The 16,264-nt window shown below is 43.5% G+C and overlaps 1 protein-coding gene across 1 annotated transcript in view; it reads right to left on the bottom strand.

The window, feature by feature from the left end:
* NUP98 (nucleoporin 98 and 96 precursor) overlaps positions 1–16,264 on the bottom strand; it is a 1,998,548-nt gene that overhangs the window by 1,917,607 nt on the left and 64,677 nt on the right. Inside the window, exon 4 of the mRNA XM_044072823.1 lies at positions 11,108–11,268. Coding sequence (XP_043928758.1) covers positions 11,108–11,268 — 161 coding nt within the window. The remainder of the gene's footprint in view (positions 1–11,107; positions 11,269–16,264) is intronic.

The following is a 16,264-nucleotide window of genomic DNA, read 5'->3' as shown; positions in this document are numbered from 1 at the left end:
GAGCAATCAAAATCATCCTTGGTTTGTCCTGTTTGGAGAGCAGAGGCAGAGGGGGGAAGGCATAGACTAGCATCCACTTTCCAGGCTTGTTTGTGGGGATCCCTTGTGCAAAATGTGTCCAATTTGTAGTTCTGGGGAGAGGCAAACAGGTCTATATCTGGGCTCCCCCATTTGCTTGTCAACATGTTGAAAATCGTTGGTTCCAGTTTCCACTCATATGGGTTCATGAGGTTTCTGCTTAGTCCGTCTGCCAGTGTATTTAATTTTCCTGGCAAGAATTGAGCTTGTAGGTGGCTTGGTAGCTCAAGGCTTTGTTCCACAATGCCATGGCTAGTCTGCAGAGGGGGTAAGTATGTGTACCCCCCCCCCAGCTTATGTACCACATAACAGTGGTGTTGTCAGTCTTTACCATTAGTTGTCCTGGAAGAATGTGGTCCTTGAAGGCTGTCAGAGCATTCTGTACAGCTAACATTTCTTTCCGATTGATATGAAGGTGCATTTGACTTGGGTTCCATTTGCCCTGAATGCACTTCCCTGCCAGGTGAGCCCCTCCCCAATGCAGTCTGATGCATCTGCTGTTAGGGTTTGGGCAGTATGGGGTGTGAAAGTTAGTCCCTTGTTTTGGTGGCAGGCCTATGCCCACTAAAGGAACTCTAGGTGTAGGCAAGGTATGATAGGAATCATTGTTTCTAGGTCTTGAGAATGCTGACACCATAGGCTTTTTAGATACCACTGTAGTTTCCTCATATGCAGTCTTGCATATGGAATGAGAAGAATGCAGGAGGCCATGAACCCCAAGGCTTGTAGTACTTGTCTTGCAGATAGCAGGGTTTTTGTGGCCACTTGTTTGAAGTAGGTTGTCAAATGAATTTGCTTTTCTGGCGTGAGGCAAGCCATATGGGAAGTTGTATTCAAGCTTGCTCCCAGGAATATAATTTGTTGACAGGGTACCAGGTGTGATTTCTTTTCGTTTATGGTGTACCCCAGACAAGTTAGAACCCTTTTTACAAAGGCCAGAGGATTCAAAAGTATGTCCAGGCTTTCTACCTGATTTAGACAATCGTCCAGGTATGGGTATATTTGAATATTTCTTTGCCTGAAAAATGCAATAACTGGAGCTAGGCACTTTGTGAATAACCTGGGTGCAGTAGATAAGCCAAAGGGCAGTGCAGAGAACTGATGGTGCGTGTAGCCTGCTTTGAAACCTAGGAATCTTCTGCAAGATTCCCTGATTGGGATGTGCAGGTAAGCTTCTTTTAAATCATGTTGCCAACTAGGCATCTTTGCCTAGCATAGGAAGTAACTGGTTAATAGTCAACATCTTGAATTTTATAATCTCCACAAAGGTGTTTAGACAGGTCCAAGATAGGATGCCATGAATAGTCTTTTCTGGGTACCAGGAAAAGTAGAGCAGAAACCTTGTCCCTTTTCTTCTGGTAACAGTTGAATAGCCCTCATGCTTGAGAGAAAGTACTTGTTTTTTGGCCTCTGTCCACTGATTTGGGGATAGGTCCAGCCACCCACTTGGTGTTAACATGTGGAAGTGAAATCTGTATCCCTGGGGCACTATTTAAAACCCATTTGTCCTGGGTAATGAGTTCCCAGTTCTTTGCATGACTAGCAATCTTTCCCCCCAAAGGGGCAGTCAGTTGATAAGTGCTTGGAAATTTTAAAAGGATGTCATTGAGACAGTTTACCATAGGGGGTAAGTCTTATTCCCAGACTTGGAAGTGGAGGCCCCCCACTACTTAGTTCTGCGAGTCCCCTGGGACTGAAACCTGGGGGTTTTGCTGTCTGGGTTTGGCATGAGAAGAACTGGAAGGGGCTGGAAAGGACCAATTCTTAAGAGGGCCAGTGCCTACTAAATCTAGGAGGCTGAACTTGTAAAAAAAACTTTAACAGTATGCATAGATTTAGCTTTATCTTCCATCTTTTTAAGAACTTTTTCAGCCTTTTTGCTGAACAGGCTGTTTTGATTTAAAGGAGCATCCAACAATTTAGCTTTAACATGAACAGGCAAAGATTGCTCCTTAAGCCAAGCATGCCTTCTGAGAACAGACCCAGTAACAGCAGCCCCACAAGAGGCCTCTAATGAATCAAAACCACATTGCAAAGTAGGTTTTCCAACTTGTTCGGCAGAATGCATTAAATCCTGTAATTCTTTATTTTCCACACAGCCAGGAATCATTTTCTGTTTAAGCAGTTCATTAACATGTTGTGGATATTTTAACATATGAAACTGGAAGTTTAAAGTCCTAATGGCCAAGGTTGCAGAAGTGTAAACTTTCTTACCCCATCTATCCAGCGCCCTGGAGTCTATCAAAAGGGGTAGGATTTTTGGCAGTAGAAGCCTTAATGCCCTTGGGCCCCTCTGAAACTGTCTCTGGATCAGCAATAGGATTTTTGAAAAGGAACTTGTGGGACTCTGGGACCCTGTAGTATGTCAGGTTTTCTGGGAGCAGGAGGCAGGGAATCAAGGGCCAAACTAGATTCCGAGAAAGCAACAATGTCTAGTACAGAAGGAATAGCTAAAGGCCTATGCTGAGGTAGGATAAGGAAATCCCCAAGCCTTTTCTGAATCCGAAAAATCCTGGCTTTCTCAGTGGAAATGTTCCCTTAGAGTATGTAATGTTTCCCCAAAAGAAAAATCCTCAAGAGGGGAAGCAGAGGGAATAGAGTCATCTGCATCAGAATCCTCATAAGTAGGTAATGGCAAATCCAAATCAGAAGAGTCAGAAAAAAACAGAATCCTGATCCGAAGATTCATAATCAACTTCAGTCCTAGGCCTCTACCCCTGATTAGAGTTATTAGATCTTCAGCCACTCATTTGTTTTTTAGGCCTAGAGGCCTGAGCATGTGGCCTGGGCGCCGGTTTTTTAGGCATGGATCAAGATTTAGGCCCAAGTAAAGAAGGAGGAGTGTTTAATATGCAGGTCCGTAGGCCTGAATACACACTTAGAAGCCTGGCCTGCTCAGCGGCTCCAGACCCATCCAAGGTAGAGACATCAGCTGGTTCCATAGTTGAAGCATCTCGTGTCAAACCGGACTCCGAATGGGACTTAGAGGCCTGCGAATCAGAAGTAGCGGTATCAGGGGTTACGAAAGCACCTTGTTTTTTTGGATCCTCAGCAGTCTGAGAGCAAGAAAAAGTTTCCCCAACAGGGTACTTAGCTTTAGTTGAAGACTTTGGTTCTGAAATTTGAAAACAAAAATTTCAGGAGTCTGCCAACCGGCACTTGCGAACTGCTTCTACTTCGGGCACCACATGGTAAGAAAGTGATGTAATGGTGTCTGCTCCATGTTTTATACCCCTGATGACCTGACGTCATGGAAGAAGGGACAGCAACCGACGCAGGACCCAAGACTTTGTTAATCAGGCCAGCTGAGGGCAACCTGCAAGCAGATATCCCAAATGTAATGACTGCAACAGTGAAACACGAAGAACATCTAATACAGTAGGGATCAGAAAAGGCAGTTGTAACAGTTGCAAAGGCAAGTTTAAGCAATAGTAATGGTGGACATTTAACCAAGAGACAGAATACAAACCTACTTCAAACATCAATATATGGACCGGCTAATCATGACCTGTTACATTAAGGGATTTGGGAGGGGGATCTTAATTAACATGGCATCTCATGTCTGCATTCTAATTTATGTTCACCTTAATGGGAAATCAGTTAATTTCACCAACTCAGTCAATGTAGTAATACTTTACTGCAGTAACAAATACACAATGTGTCTTGAGGACAGAAAATTTTATTCATTTTTTAAATCAAATTCCTGTTGACTGTACTACCTCAAGCTAGAATGCCAGTTGAAAGTACAGTTTTGTACCGACCATAAATGTAGATGTTAGAGTGTACACCCTGCTGCAGTCATCACACTTGGGTTATCCTGTCGTCAGGCGGTCCCACAGTCGGCTGGAATTCCTAAGTCTTGGTCCGGCGTCGGTTGCTGTCACTTCTTCCCTGACGTCAGTGCACCAGGGGTATATATAATGCAACAAACGCCATTTTCTTCAGTTTTTCTTGCCCCAGATGTCAGGTGCCCCCAAAAAGGTGGTCAGTAATTAGTACCAAATTGAGTAAACTTGCACAAACACAAAATCCCTTCAGCTATAAGCAAATACATCAGGAAGGTATTGAAGAGATTTAGCCAATAGGTCAGAGGATGGAGGGAGGGTAACCTGGACTGCAGCAGGGTGTACACTCGAACATCTACATTTATGGTAGGTACAAAACTGTACTATGTTCATCGTGTTACACTGTTGCAGTCATCACACTTGGGATGAATCCCAAAGCTAAGGATGGGTGGAGGTATCATAGAGGGTTAGAGGAGGCTAGAAGACCCTGCAGAACTGCAGTAGCGAAGCCTGCCCTTGTCTTAAGAGTAAAGTGGTAAGTGATAGCGTTTCGTAAAGGTGTGTACTGAACTCCAAGTTGCAGCTTCCAAAATCTCCTTTGTTGGAACCCCCCTGAGAAAGGCTGTAGAAGTAGCTGTTGCCCTGGTAGAGTGGGGCCTAATGGTAGCAGGAACTGGTTTTCCATGATGGGTGTAGCAAAAACGTATGCAATGACCTATCTATTTGGAAATGGTTTGCTTTGATATAGCCTTCCCTTGAGAAGCTGTAGCATAGGATACAAAGAGCTGGTCAGATTTTCTGAAAGCCTTAGTTTTGTCCAAGTAGTAATGAAGTTGCCTGTGAATGCCCAAGGAATGCAGGAGTCTCTCACCTTTGTTCTGTGGATTTGGGAAGAAGGTGGGTAAGTGGATGGTTTGATTTAAAGCCACACTGGAAACCACCTTAGGCATAAAAGAAGGATTAGTTAGTACAGAAACCCTGTCGAAAAATGAGGAAAGGTTCCACTGCCATTAGTGCCTGTAGCTCTGAGACTCTTCTAGCTGAAGTTATTGCTAGCAGCAGGGCAGTCTTCCATGATAGGAACTGAAGATCTGCAGAGAAAGCTGGTTCATAGGGAGGTAGAGTTAGTTTTTCCAGAACAAAATTGAGGTCCCATGTTGGTGTAGGTGCTCTCCTGGGGGGTCTAATGTTTTTTGCCCCTCTGAGGAACTGCCTTAGAAGTGGATGCGAAAATAAGGGTGGATCAGTGTTGTAGTGGGCCGAAATAGCTGAAGCATGGATTTTAATGAAGGAGAAAGCCCTTTGTGCAACATCTCAGTTAAATACAGTAGAATGTAAGGCATGTGAGACTGAATTGTGTCTTGGCCTTTAGATTGGTTCCAGGCACAAAACCTTTTCCATTTGTCCGAATAAGCCTTCCTGGTGCTTGGCCTCCTAGCTTCCAGAACATTCATAACTGCTTGGGAAAGAGGAGCTGGCTGGATGCTTAGTTGATTTGCCATGCAGCCAGATTTAGGGTTTTGAGCTGGCTGTGAAGAATCTGATTGTTTTGTTGTGTGAGTAAATGGGAAATTTGTGGTAATATCCATGGTGGGCCGTGGGCCATATTCCTCAATAGCAGGTACCAGTGCTGGCGTGGCCAGTCTGGGGCTATGAGAATCAGTCGAGGTCTCTCCTTTTTGACTTTCAGAAGTACCTTTGTGAGGAGAGGCAACGGAGGGAAGGCGTATGCTGTCAGTTTTTTCCAACTGAAAGAGAGTGTGTCCACTTTCCACGCTTGATGGTGAAGTGCCCTTATACAAAATTTTGTTAGTTGATAGTTTTGAGGGCTGGCAAACAGGTCTATGTCTGGAAGGCCCCATTTTTGAGTTATTGTAAATACTTGTGGATCTAGTTTCCACTCGTGGGGATCCATGATGTTCCTGCTGAGGTAGTCTGCCAATGCATACTTCTGTCCTGGCAGGAATTGAGCTTGTAACTGAACTTGGTAAGCCAGAGCTGTGTTCCATAAGGTCATTGCTTGCCTGCACAGAGGGTAGGAGTGGGTACCCCCTTGTTTATGTACCACATTACTGTGGTGGTGTCAGTCTTTATTGTCAGTTGTCCTGAATGTAATAGATCCTTGAAGGCTGTCAGACCTTTCTGTACAGCTAGCATCTCTTTTTGATTGATGTGCAGATTCCTTTGATCTGCAGTCCATACGCCTTGAACGCACTGTCCTGCCATGTGAGCCCCCCAGGCGTAATCTAACGCATCTGTTGTGATAGTTTGCCTGGCTGGGGGCAAGGTGAAAGGCTGACCCTTGTTGAGGTGACATGCCTGTGACCACCATAGAAACTCCTGTTGTTGGCAGGGAATGAGAGATCATTGTGTCCAAGCTGTGGCTGTGTTGAGACCATACGCTTTTTAGGTACCACTGTAATTTCCTCATATGCAGCTTTGCAAATGGTATTAGTAGTATGCAAGATGCCATGAAGCCAAAGGCCTGCAGAATTTTTCTTGCAGTTAATTGGGCCTTTGTTGCCATTGTTTTGAAATATTTAGTCGGTTGTAGTTGTTTGTCTGGCGTCAGATAAGCCTTCTGGGCAGTTGTACTCAAGCTGGCACCCAAGAAAGTCATTTTGTGAGGGTACTAGTTTTGACTTATTTTCATTTACTGTGTACCCCAGGCAATTTAGTAGATGTTTTACAAAAGCCAGATGATGTAATAGAATGTCCTTGCTTTCTGCTTGGATGAGGCAGTCGTCCAGGTATGGGTATATTTGAATTCCTCTGTCTGCAGTATGTAATTACTGGTGCCAGGCATTTTGTGAAGACTCTGAGCGCAGTAGATAAGCCAAAGGGCAGTGCAGAGAATTGGTAATGGGTTGAACCTGCAATGAAATGGAGGTATCTTCTGCAACTGTGTCTGATAGGGACATGCAGGTATGCCTCCTTGAGGTCCAGCGTTACTAGCCATGCTTCCTTGCCCAACATGGGAAGAAGCTGCTGTAGTGTTAACATCTTGAATTTGGGTACTTGCAAGTAGGTGTTTAGAATGGAAAGGTCCAGAATTGGTCTCCAGGCATTGTCCTTTCTGGGCACTAGAAAAAGTCTAGAGTAAAATCCTTGATCTTGCTCTCGAGTAGGTACCAGCTGAATGGCTCTCATGCCCATGAGAGCTGTAATTTGTTTTTGTGCCTCTGCCCATTGATTTTGTGGCAGGTTTGGCATTCCTCTTTTCATTGGCAAGGTGTGAAAATGGAATCTGTATCCTCGTAAAATTGTCTAGGACCCATTTGTCCTTTGTGACAATGTGCCAGTTGTCTGAAAAATGTGCGAGTTTTCCTCGCAAGGGGGCTGCCAAGAGAGTGTTGCTTGGCCAGATGAGGTGCAAGTCATTGAGTTTGCCTTCTGGTAGATTGGGACCTGTCTTCTCCTCCCTTCTGTGTTGTAGTGCCCCATTGGCGAGGTTTTTACTGGGCTTGTGGTTGTCCTCTGCCCCTTGGGCGTCTGTATTTACCCCCTGTGGTCTGTCTGTAGCTGGAAAGGACCAATTTTTTGTTGGCCAGTTTCTGCTGAAGCGAGGGGGCTGTACTTATAGAAAGTCTTTGTCTGCATAGATTTTGCCTTATCCTCCATTTTCTTCAAGACTTCTGCTTTAACTCCAAAAAGAACATCCTGCTGTAAAGGAGCATCTAGAAGTTTTGCTTTAATATGATCAGGTAGAGTTTGTTCCTTTAACCAAGCATGCCTACGTATAACAGACCCAGTGACAGCTGCTCTGCAGGAGGCCTCCAAAGAATCAAACCCACATTGTAAGGTATGTTTGCCCACCTGTTCAGTGGCATGCAACAGATCCTGCATTTCTTTCAATTCAGATTGTTGAGGGAGAATGGTCATTTTTTGCTTTAACTGAGAGATTAGAAATTGTTGATACTTAAGCATGTGAAATTGGCAATTTAGTGCCCTCATAGCTAGAGTGGCTGAGGTGTAAACATTTTTCCCCCACCTGTCTTGTGCTCTGGAATCCCTCTCAGAAGGTACAGGACTTTTTAGCCATAGAAGCCTTAGTCCCCTTGGGACCCTGGGAGATGGTCTCTGGGTCAGCAACAGGGCTTTTGTAAAGACATTTGTGGGAATCAGGCACTCTAATATCTGTCAGGCTTAGCCGGAGCAGGAGGAAGAGAATCAGGGTTAAGAACTGGATTCTAAGTAAACATCATCCACAATGTCTAAAACTGGTGGGATGGCAAGTGGTCTGTGTTGGGGGAGTAAAAGAAACTCTGAGCCTCTTCGAGTCAGAGTAGTCCTGACCTTCCCAGTGAAAATGTTCCCCAAGTGTGTAAGTTTCCCCAAAGGAGTAGTCTTCAGGAGGAGAAGCTGAGGGAATGGAATCCTCAGCATCAGAATCTTCATAAGGGGAGAAAGAGTAATCTTGGTCCTCAGAGGAGTCTGAAGAAATGGACACTTGTTCAGAGAATGCATAATCTTCCTCTTGTCAAGGCCTTTTGTCAGGAGGGGGCTGGGAACCCCTGATTAAAGTGATCAAATCTTCAGTCATTTTGAGCATTTGTTTCTTAGGCATGGGGCCTTGAACAGGGGACTGAAGTGCAGTCTTTTTAGATTTAATAGGAGTCTTCGTCTTAAAAAATGATTTAATGGCGAGCAGTCTGAAAACGCCTTCAGAGACCAATGGAGTTTCTGCAGCACCATCTTTTTCAGCAAGGTCGTCGGTAGGGCCTGCAGTAAATGGCTGCGTCGGCCTGGTACATTCAGTCAAAAATTCTGAAGCAGTCTCGGGTTCCAGATCTGCGGTAGTCAGGGGCTGCGTCGGAGCCTCATTGAGGACCGGAGAACTGGAGACCGGGCCAGTGGAGGCCTCGGAATCCGGCTTAGACCTGGGCTGTGTCCTTATCCTTACGTTTTTTGTGCACGTCGGTAGTCGGTTGCTCCGACGTCATGGTGTAGTTAAATTTCCTACCGAAGTAGTGTCATGCGAAATCAAAGCGTCTTTTAATAGTACCCTTATTAAATCTAGCACAAAAATGACTAGTGACGTTGTGGTCTGGGCCTAGGCAAGGTATGCAATAAGAATGAAAATCCTTGAGGTATTTGCTTCCCACAAGAAATACAATTAGCAACTTTTTCTGACATCGGTCTGAGGCAAGAAAAGTTTCCCCAACGGGGTACTTGGCTTTATAGAAGACTTTGGTCTGAAATTCGAATTCGAAAATCTCAGCAGTTGACCGGCACTTGCGAACTGCTTCTGCTTCGGCCACCGCGCGGCAAGACTGAAGAAAATGGCGTTGGTTGCAAACGCCGGACCAAGACTTTGGAATTCCAGCCGACTGCGGGACCGCCTGACGACAGGATAACCCAAGTGTGATGACTGCAGCAGGGTAACACGAACATCTGCTACAATACTGAGCTCAAACAAGGATGCATTACCAAGTCAATGAAGGTAAACAAAATTGGTAAAATGTATCCACTGAAATACCAACGTTATTGCCACAGGCAGTCAAAATAGGCAGGAAGATAGGAACAGTACTCCTTTTTAAATGCAAAAGGTACAAAAAACCCAGAGTCCCAGAGGCCAGGGAGGAGGCAGGGGCAAAAGCCGGAGGTACAACGACTTGAGTCCCTGAAGAGGGAAGAAGGCCCTTAAGAATGAGTTTCTCTCTCCTGCCCTTAAGTGTCCAAGGATTAAGCCCAGCACACATGGAATAGAATTGTTTGGAAATGGTCCGCCCCAAGACACTACGCAGTGTGGCCATCGGCTGGGGAGAGCTTATGGCCACACACTACATCTTCTGAAACCGGGTTTGGGAGTATCAGACATGTAGTACTAAACACACTGTCAGCAGTCAGGAAATCTCAAAAAGGTTTTCTTGCGTTGAACACAAATAGCAGCAACCAAAGAATTCAGCAATAAAATCCACTAATAGTAAAACTGGAAAACCACCGGATTGACCTGACCAGGGATTTCATCAGAATCAACACTCGTTTCATTTGAACCAGTATTTTCAACAGGCTTTATCACAGGTAAGATTAGTTTCTGCTAGTTTCTAATCAGATCTTTTACCTGCTCAAATTTTCAGGACACCTTTGAAATTTTATATTTCAGGGACATCTCCTGGACTGCCTTCTAGAGCTTCCTAGAGACTCTTCCTTTGTACCCCTTCTCAACTCAGAGGACCGGAATCTGACATGTCCCAACCTCAGGCCCAACACACACTCACAAAGATCACACATGTAAGGGGAAGGAGGAGTTTTTTTTTTTTTTTTTTTTTAAATACGCTGACTGAAAATGCAAAGGAGAGGTAGAAGGTACAGAAAAGGCAGAAGAGAAAAAAGGGAGATTTATATCAAAAAAACTCTTTACCACAAACTTATCACAGAGAGCTCTATCACCATGCAGACATGTAGTGTGGCAAACGAGATATGGGGGGGATGAAGGTGACAGGATGATTATGGGGAAGAGCTTTGAGCTTGGATCAGATGCTGGATATGTGGCAGAGTCGGATCCAGGAATCCACAGGTTGAAGACCAAATGAAGACAACTACTTCAGATCTGTCGTTACAGTAGTAGTTTAACTATACAATGCGTCTTGGACAATTTTTTAATCAAATTTCTGCTGACTGTATAAAAAAAAAAAAAAAAGAATTCATAGTCCATTGTTCTACCCAATGCCAGCACTAACAAGGCAACATGCCATCTAGAGTCAAGTGGTTAAAGCTACACCTGGATCTAAAATGCCATTCTTCAACTACAGTATGTCACGAAGGAAGTACCCTGATACCTCAAGCTAGAATGCCAGTTGAACTGCTACAATACTGAGCTCAAACAAGGATGCATTACCAGCTCAATGAAGGTAAACACAAAACTGGTTCTAGAAGATGGCCTAATAAAACTTGTACACTGAAATACCAACTTTACAGCCACAGGCAATCAAAAAAGACAGAAAGGTAGGAACAGTTCTTTTTAAATGCAAAAGGACTGAAAACCACAGAAAAATGTTATGCACTCTTGTAGTCTTATGGAGACAATATCAGCAGCACATCAGTCCCCCTATTAGTCCAGGGGATAGAACAAGGTTGCAAAATGTTTAGCAATGCATGCACATTAAGATAGTGACTTTTTTCAGTGAGTACGGACAGATGTGCAGTTACTAATGAAACTTTTCTTGTTAAAGGTCATTTCTTCAGAGCAAGTGCAGTAAAGCAAAATAATTTAGTAAAGTAACAAGGTTTTGTATTCTTACCACATTACTTGTGTTGGGCTGTCCTAGAGTGCTAGTATTTCCAAATGAAAATCCAGTGTTTGGAGCTGTTGTGGTCTGTCCAAAAGGCTTGCTAAATAAGCTGGTACCTTGAGTTGTCTGACCAAAAAGGCCCCCTGTGCTGGTTCCAAATGCAGTGGAAGCTAAAAAAGGAAAACCTATTAGATTACAGTACTACATGCTGCCCCTATCTAGCAAAAGCAAGCACAATTCAACAACAAAATAAAAGCATCACCACCATCTGAATCTAAGCTAAATAGCCGAGAAAGGACAGATGCAATTCAAAGAATACCAGACTTGAAAGACCAAAATCAAAAATTCCATCCAAGACTCCTAATTTCCCCCTCAGAGTAAACACCATATTTCATTAAATTTAGAGGGTGGACCTGGAAAGAAAAAACCCTGGAAAAAAAAAAGAAATTCTGAACTCGTCTGCTAAAGACGCTCTTAAGCCATAATCAAGGCTGCAAGGGCACTTCACAAATAAAACGGACAATTTGGAGTTACTAACTTAATATTCTTGGAAAGCTGTTTGAGACCACAGAATTGACAAAAGGAAGAGCAAAAGTAATTTCAGATCACTGAAATCGCAACCAATGCTGATTTACAATCTCTGATTAAAAAAAAACTGTACCTGGTCTAAACCTCTTCTAGTGCTGACCTAGAAAAAAAACAGATGCCATACCCCAAAATTCAATGTCTACACTTGTTCAAAGCAAATGTGAAGGTTTCCCCACAAGAATCAGAATGGAGTTCGAATTGTAGTAAGTGCGCATTTTGGATTTTCCTAACTTTTTCAAAAACTTTACAAAAAACAAACACCAACACTGCCATATAAAAAAACTGATTGGGTGGATCGATAGAAAGGCAACCTCAATGTCAAAACAGTCAAATGTTTATTGTGAAGCACTCAAGTGTACTATTATACTTCAACACTGAGCATTTAGCATACACAGAAAATACAAGTACTATATGGATCTCATGAACAGTAACAATTCTCAGCAAACCATACGAGACCGTAACAGGCAGACCACCCTTGCCCTGTGTGGAAAACTGACAATGCAACCTAGTGTCAGTGCTGTACGGCATCATCTGCATCTAGAGTACTGAAAGCCCCTATTTTGCCGACATACCTCTCACTTTACAGATTTTTGCCTCCCATTTTTGGTCCATTTTTCATTAAGTGCATTTTTCTGGCAAATTAGTGGCAAATCATTAAAGACTAAAGTTGGAAAATGACATGCATTTGAGTTTTAGACTTCATACCCTTCAGAAAATGCATGCTAATGTACAATCTTATTCTATCAACTTTCTAAGTTTGTCAGCACAATATTTAAAAACTGTCCCTATTTTTGCACCTTTGTCCCACTTATTTATGGTTTTGTCCAAATTTCTTGCTCTAAGAGGTTGAGAAGTATGCTTGCCTACATTTTTCTAATAATGCATAATTAGTGTGCTATGCAATCACTATAGCAAACATGTCTTTACAGTAAATGAACCAGTTTATATCCTGCCCTTCTTTAAGCACCCTGTTCTGATTAAGTATTTTCCATTAGTAGTTATAACATGCGTCTCGAGTTGTGTGCAGCCACATACAAAATGTATGTAAAGGCAGTAAAATTGCAATGCAGAAGCAAATATGATGACACGAAGCAATGAAGTCTAGCAGCAGATTGTATAGCCATCTATAACAGGGATCTGCAAAAGATCAATGTTAAACCAGTTAGTTAAATGGCGCTCACAAAAAAAAACTTTCTGGGAAGCTCCATACCATAGTATCAAAAGGTTGAACACAGTACAGTTCAACCCTTTGTCAACCTCAAACAAATATGCAAATTAGTCCTCACTTTTTCCACTTGCAAATTGGAGCCCATTCCGGGAAGATGGCAAAAACCATCACACCATCATGGTGGAGGACTGGAAATGAGACAAAATCTACAAAGACACAAATGTACACATCAGCTACAACACTAAAAGAAGTTATGTACTTACCATAACCTAGTATCTGTGTTGTCCAATTTCATTATGCATCACAAATGGGTCTTTGGATCAGTCCTTTGATCCAACTTGGTCATTTCTTCCAGACACATAATTTGAGCCTCAAACTCCCTCTCCCATGACACCTCACTCCTCTTCAATCACACAGTTTGCTGCCCTTTCCTCAGGATGGTTATTGCAAAGATAAAAGAGATGCAAAGAAAGACCTACTGGAGTCCAAACTAGGAACCAGAGAGTTTCGTAATCTTTTAGATCACTCTCAGCCATACAAAGGTGGAAGGAGGGTGGGATGTGATGCATAATGAAACTGAACACAGATGCCAACTTAGGGCAAGTACATAACTTCTAATCTGTAGTCCATTTCATTATACATCACGAATGGGTCAGAGTCCCCAGTTACATAAACACTGGGAGGACCTAAAGGAAGAATACGCCTGAGCACTATGGAACCAAAGGATGCTCTGTTCCTGGAAATAATGTCCAACTTGAAGTGAGATACAAACATACGAGCTGTGGACCAAGTAGCTGCGGCACAGATTTCATTAACTGGAGTTCTAGCAGAAAAAAATGATCAAGTCAGCATTGGTCTGGTAGAGTGGGTTCTAATTGGATGGGGAAGCTGCTTGTTTTGCTGAGAATAAACTGTGGAAATACAGTCTAATCCATTTGGCTAAAATAATTAGAAACAGTATGAACAAACATGTTTGGCAAAAACCCAAGGAACAATTGCTCAGATTGTGTGAGGTCTAGTTCTACCCAAGTAGAAAGTTAACAGTTTGTGAACATCCAAGGAATGCAGCATGTATTCACCTTTACTGACGTAATTAGTGAAAAATTACAGGCAACTGGATGGTCTGGTTAATGATGGTCTCTGATGCGATATTTGGTAAGAAAGAAGGATTCAACCTTAGAAAGGCCATCTTTAAAAGGTTACGTATGGTGGCCGAGAAGACTACAAGAGCTCGTAATTTTGACATTTTCGTAGACGAATAGCCACAAGAAAGACAGTCTTCCATGACAAATAGTTCAACTCACAAGAATTAGCAGGTTCAAAGGGATTCTGGGTGAGTCCCTGCAGTACCAATGTAAGATCAAGGAGAAGGATCTTAAACCCCTTTTAAAAAGTCCAACATAATTTGGAACTGGAAGGGACAGAGGAAAATCCAACTACCCTCACCACTTGGAAATTCATTACAACACCAAGTTGCACCTTTTACGGTACAAAAACTAACTCCATCCAGGAAAAGTGAGCTTAGGAACCAAAGGACATCTAGGACTGAAGCTGAAAAGGGGGTGGGTCAAAATTCCTTTGCGAAGCCCAGATGGAAATATTCTTCCCTTTGTTACAATACATCATCTAGGTGGACAGCTTGAGAAAGGCCAGAATAATTTGGGACTAGGGAAGCTAGCTTGGACTTTAGCAAAATCACTGGAAGTGGAGAAACCAAGTGGTTAGTTTGAGAGATCAGAGGTTGGAGATCTGCTGTTCCGGTGGATGGAAACAAATACGGTCTGGGATCCAGTATTCATGGAGGACATTTGCTTTGAAACCTCAGAAAAGGGAACCATACCTGATGAGGCCAGTGAAGGGCAATGAGCACTACATTGGTCTTCAACCTGCTGGCCTTCTGTAAAACTTTGGAAAGCACAGGAAGAGGATAAGCATAAAAGACCCAGGAGACAACCGTGGACCAGAGCATCCCTTGCAGAATACCCAGCAGGGGGATCAGAGCGAAGTACTTGCTGTATTTGTTTAGGGGAGAGGCACAAAGCTCACAGCTAGGCTGGCCCCAACAACTGAATATCTGCTTGCTACTGACTGGTTCAAGGACCACTCAAGAGGACTTGATATCAACATGTCCTAACTGACCACCAGAATGTTGGAATCCCCCAGGATGTGTTGCAATGAGAAAGATCACCCATTCCCAAACACGCATGGCCTCTCTGCAGAGAAGTTAAGAATGGGACCCCCCCCCCGCTTGTTAATGTACCGTATCACCGATATACTGTGTCAAAACTGCAATGTCCCCAGAGGAAGGCAGACCTGAAAGTCACGCAATGTGAGAAGCACCCTCATTATCCAGGACAATTATGTGCTATTTGGTTTCTGTGGAGGACCACATGCCTAGGGCCCATCTTTCCCTAAAAATGCCCCACTCCAACAGGGAGGCATCCGTGGTCATTGTAGCTGGGGTGGGGAGGGGGAGATGAAGGGTCTGCCAAAATGAAGGTCTGTAAACATCCACTACTGCAGGCGATGCCTGAAAACCAGAGTAAGCTAGACTGTTATTGATAAGTGGCATCGAACAGACCAGTGTACTGTCATGGTCCACTGAAGAATTCCCATGAAAGGGCCATGAGGAATAGACGAGCTGGAGGAGATTGACTGTCTAGTAGGACCTGAACCTGTCATCTCAGATGCTAATCTATGTAGGGTTAGGGCTGCAACGTGGGAGGATTGTGCTCAATTGTGTCCTGATGAATTTGATATCCTGTACCAGGGTAATTCTGGACATTGCCATGTTCATTACGATTCCCAGGCAGCGGAACAGGTGCAGCATCAGCTGAATCTCCGGAAGTAGTTGATGCCTTGTGGGCGCCATTAGGAACCAATCACAGAGTTAGGGAAACACCAGGAATCCTTACAGCCGAAGGTGTGCTGCAACTACCACCATACATTTCCAGAACACCCAGGGGCAGTGGTGAAGCTAAAGGGCAGTGCTCTGAACTGGTAATGATTGGCATCCAGCCGGAAGAGCAAATATCTCCTGGAGCGCCTATTTTGATATTAAAGTAAGCGTCCTGGAGATCTATAGAGCACATCCAGTCGTCCTTGCAGAGAACCAATAGAATGGAATGTACTGTAATCATGCGGAACTTTGACTTCTTGACAAAATGTTTCAGACTGCTCAGATCCAGTATGGGTCAAAAGTCTACAGTCTTCTCTGGCACCAAAAAGAAGCACAAGTTCCATATCCTAGCTGTTCAATTGGGAACTGGTGGATGACTTTTGTCTAGAGAGTTTTGTACATTTAGAAGGGCACTCTCCCTCCGACTGGGAAAATTCTCTTTGGTGAAGGGAATGGAAAGGGGAATGGAAAAGAATTTCCAAAGGTTACTGTATTCCCAACACCTTGGAAT

The sequence above is a fragment of the Protopterus annectens genome, chromosome 5.part1 (assembly GCF_019279795.1).
Source record: "Protopterus annectens isolate FY-2018-M chromosome 5.part1, PAN1.0, whole genome shotgun sequence".
Lineage (NCBI taxonomy): Eukaryota > Metazoa > Chordata > Ceratodontiformes > Protopteridae > Protopterus > Protopterus annectens.
This window is presented reverse-complemented; position numbering and strand designations above follow the sequence as displayed.